Genomic DNA, 3453 nt, shown 5'->3' on the forward strand with positions numbered 1-3453 from the left:
CTTTTGCAAAGCCGGGGAGGCAGCGGGACACTATGGAGGATGGAAGCGCAGAAAGAACCCCCGTAGAAGGCAGCCCAGATCTCTTGGCGACCCGGGTGGGAGAGACGCGGGTAGGGGATCCGGCCAGAGAGGAGCGGTGAGCTTCCCTCGCTTCTCTCCGGGCAGGCTCTACCTTCCGGCTGGGAGCCCAGGGAGGATTTTCGTCCCGCGCCGGGGGCGGTTGGCTGGCCCGGGTGGGAGGAAAGGGAGGAAACCAGAGCTGGGGACAGCTGGGCGGTGCCTGGGTCCTCAGCCACTGCGCACGTGCCGCCGGCCGCGGGGACGCGGCTCCAAGACCGGATCCTTTAGGCCCCAAACTCTAGATTCCGTGTTTTCGTACCGCCCGCCCGGGAGGCTCTCGCTCCGCCCTTCCTGAAATCCCTTATATTAACTGTGGCCAAAGCCCTAAGAAACACAGCTCATTGTTGGCAGCTGCCGGGCGGTCTTGCCGAGCTGTGAGGGCAGCGGAGGGGGAATAAAAGGAAACGGCTCCGATTCTGCCCCAGCGGCTGCTGCAGTACCTCGGCGCCCACATCGCAATAGCGAGCGCCCCGCACGCCCGGAAGGGCCCCTCTATGTGCTGCTGAGCCGGTCCTGGACCCGACTGTCCCGCCCTCGGTCTTCGGAGCAGAAATCGCAAAGACGGAAGGTGAGCGCGGCGGGCGAAGCCGGCCGGGGCTCCTGCCAGCCCAGTCCTCCGAGGGCTGGGTTTGCCCGGAGGAAGAGCGTGAGGCGGGGCTGGGGAATAACAACAGGATGTGCAACAACAGGATGAGGAGGGCCGGTTTAATGCCTGAAGTTCGCGTCTGGGCTACGGGGCACTTCCTTTATTAGGCGTCTTCGGGGAACAGAGGGGGGTGTGGGCTCGAGTCCCCCGCGCGGTCGCAGGGGAAGGTTCTGTCTGTGCAGCACCGGCTCTGCCGTGGGTGGCGGGTCCGCTCTGGCGGCGGGCCCGGGTGCACAGGCTACTAGTGGGACCCTGGGGATGGTGATTCGCAGCCGACGTACGTCCGGGGAGCCGAGAGGACAGAAGCCAGAAAAAGTGGGGTATGCCGTGGTGGGCGGCACGTGTGGCGCGCGTCTTACCGCCTGCCCTTTTCACTTTCAGGACTGGAAATGGCAGACCATATGATGGCCATGAACCACGGGCGCTTCCCCGACGGCACCAGTGGGCTTCACCACCACCCTGCCCACCGCATGGGCATGGGGCAGTTCCCGAGCCCCCATCACCATCAGCAGCAGCCTCAGCACGCCTTCAATGCCCTGATGGGCGAGCACATACACTACGGCGCGGGCAACATGAATGCCACAAGCGGCATCCGGCATGCGATGGGTCCGGGGACTGTGAACGGAGGGCACCCCCCGAGCGCGCTGGCGCCCGCGGCCCGGTTTAACAACTCGCAGTTCATGGGCCCCCCGGTGGCCAGCCAGGGAGGCTCCCTGCCGGCTAGCATGCAGCTGCAGAAGCTCAACAACCAGTATTTCAACCATCACCCCTACCCCCACAACCACTACATGCCGGATTTGCACCCTGCTGCAGGCCACCAGATGAACGGGACAAACCAGCACTTCCGAGACTGCAACGCCAAGCACGGCAGCGGCGGCACCTCCGGCGGCTCCGGCGGGAGCAGCACAGCCGGCGGCCCCGGCGGCTCCTCGGGCGGCGGCGCGGGCAGCACCGCTGGCAGCGGCGGCGGCGGCAGCAGCAGCATGTCAGCCCCGGTGGCCCACGTCCCCGCGGCAATGCTGCCGCCCAATGTCATAGACACTGACTTCATCGACGAGGAAGTGCTCATGTCTTTAGTGATAGAGATGGGTTTGGACCGCATCAAGGAGCTGCCAGAACTCTGGCTGGGGCAAAACGAGTTTGATTTCATGACGGACTTCGTGTGCAAACAGCAGCCCAGCAGAGTAAGCTGCTGACTCGGTCGCAACCCCCTGACGGAAGAAATCAAACCCTCCCCACCTTCGGTGTGAATTAAAAAAACATTCCCTTAGACACAGTATCTCACTTTTCAGACCTTGAAAGGTTTGAGAACTCGGAAACAAAGTAAACTATAAACTTGTACAAATTGGTTTAAAAAAATTGCTGCCACTTTTTTTTGTTGTTTTTGTTTCGTTTTTTAGCCTTGACATTCACCTCCCTTATGTAGTTGAAATATCTAGCTAACTTGGTCTTTTTTGTTGTTTGTTTTTACTCCTTATTTCCTCACTTTCTCCAGTGCTCAACTGTTAGATATTAATCTTGGCAAACTGCTTAATCTTGTGGATTTTGTAGATGGTTTCAAATGACTGAACTGCATTCAGATTTACGAGTGAAAGGAAAAATTGCATTCGTTGGTTGCATGAACTTTGAAGGGCAGATATTACTGCACAACTCTGCCATCTCGCTTCATTTTTTTAACTATGCATTTGAGTACAGACTAATTTTTAAAATATGCTAAACTGGAAGATTAAACAGATGTGGGCCAAACTGTTCTGGATCAGGAAAAGTCATTCTGTTCCCTTTCAAGTTGGCTGTCCCCCTCCCCCATATGTACAGACAATAATAGGGTGTGGAATGTCGTCAGTGGCAAACATTTCACAAATTTTTATTTTGTTTCTGTCTTCAACATTTTTGACACTGTGCTAATAGTTATATTCAGTACATGAAAAGATACTACTGTGTTGAAAGCTTTTTAGGAAATTTTGACAGTATTTTTGTACAAAACATTTTTTTGAAAAAATACTTGTTAATTTATTCTATTTTAATTTGCCAATGTCAATAAAAAGTTAAGAAATACTTGTTTTCTAGAAGTCATTTGGAGGCGGGGGTGGAATTCCCTTCGGAGGCTTTCTTGTTTTCTCTTTAAGTTGAACACTTTAGTGATGAGAGTAAGCATTCCAAAGGATAAATTACAGGACACTAAAACAGGTCACCATGAGCTTAAGCAGAGAGCAGGATTTAACATAATTGGCATAATGCTTCATTGTTATCATTATAACATGCCTATTGGTGTGGTTTACTCAAAAGCTGCAAAGTTGTCGAAGAGCATCTTTTTTTCCTAGTTGCCATCATATTCAAGTATACTCTAGAGTTTGGGTTTTTAATACTTACTGTTATAAATATTTTTTTCAGAGGGAGGGAGGGGGAGAACCAAGTGTTTCTGGTTATACCTGATCAATTACATGAAGGTAGACTGGAATAACACACTAAGAGACTGGTGAGGATGGCATTACATAAAAGCTACCTTTATCTCTAGTGATGAATTTTCTAACAATCTCTGAAATAGCTTCTGACTGGTTTATAGTTCTGAGAGGAAGAGGGGTTGGAATTCCACCTTGGGGCTTTCTATTTTGTTCTATAATATTTAAAATTTACACAGGGAGGTTGATTCAAAGGTCAAATTACAACCGTCACAAGATACTCTAAAG

The 3453-nt window shown here is 52.3% G+C and overlaps 1 protein-coding gene across 1 annotated transcript; it reads left to right on the forward strand.

Moving 5' to 3' along the window:
• Positions 1-437: 437 nt before the first annotated feature.
• CITED2 (Cbp/p300 interacting transactivator with Glu/Asp rich carboxy-terminal domain 2) lies at positions 438-2821 on the forward strand. Its single transcript, XM_036903659.2, has 2 exons — positions 438-688; positions 1148-2821. Exon 2 carries the CDS (start codon positions 1156-1158, stop codon positions 1960-1962), a length of 807 nt encoding a protein of 268 aa, XP_036759554.1. The 5' UTR covers positions 438-688; positions 1148-1155; the 3' UTR covers positions 1963-2821.
• Positions 2822-3453: the final 632 nt, after the last annotated feature.

The sequence above is a fragment of the Manis pentadactyla genome, chromosome 12 (assembly GCF_030020395.1).
Source record: "Manis pentadactyla isolate mManPen7 chromosome 12, mManPen7.hap1, whole genome shotgun sequence".
Taxonomy (NCBI): Eukaryota; Metazoa; Chordata; class Mammalia; order Pholidota; family Manidae; genus Manis; species Manis pentadactyla.

Coding starts and splice junctions, on each gene's coding strand:
- CITED2 (XM_036903659.2), top strand. CDS start 1,156: ATGGCAGACCATATGATGGCCATGAACCACGGGCGCTTCCCCGACGGC.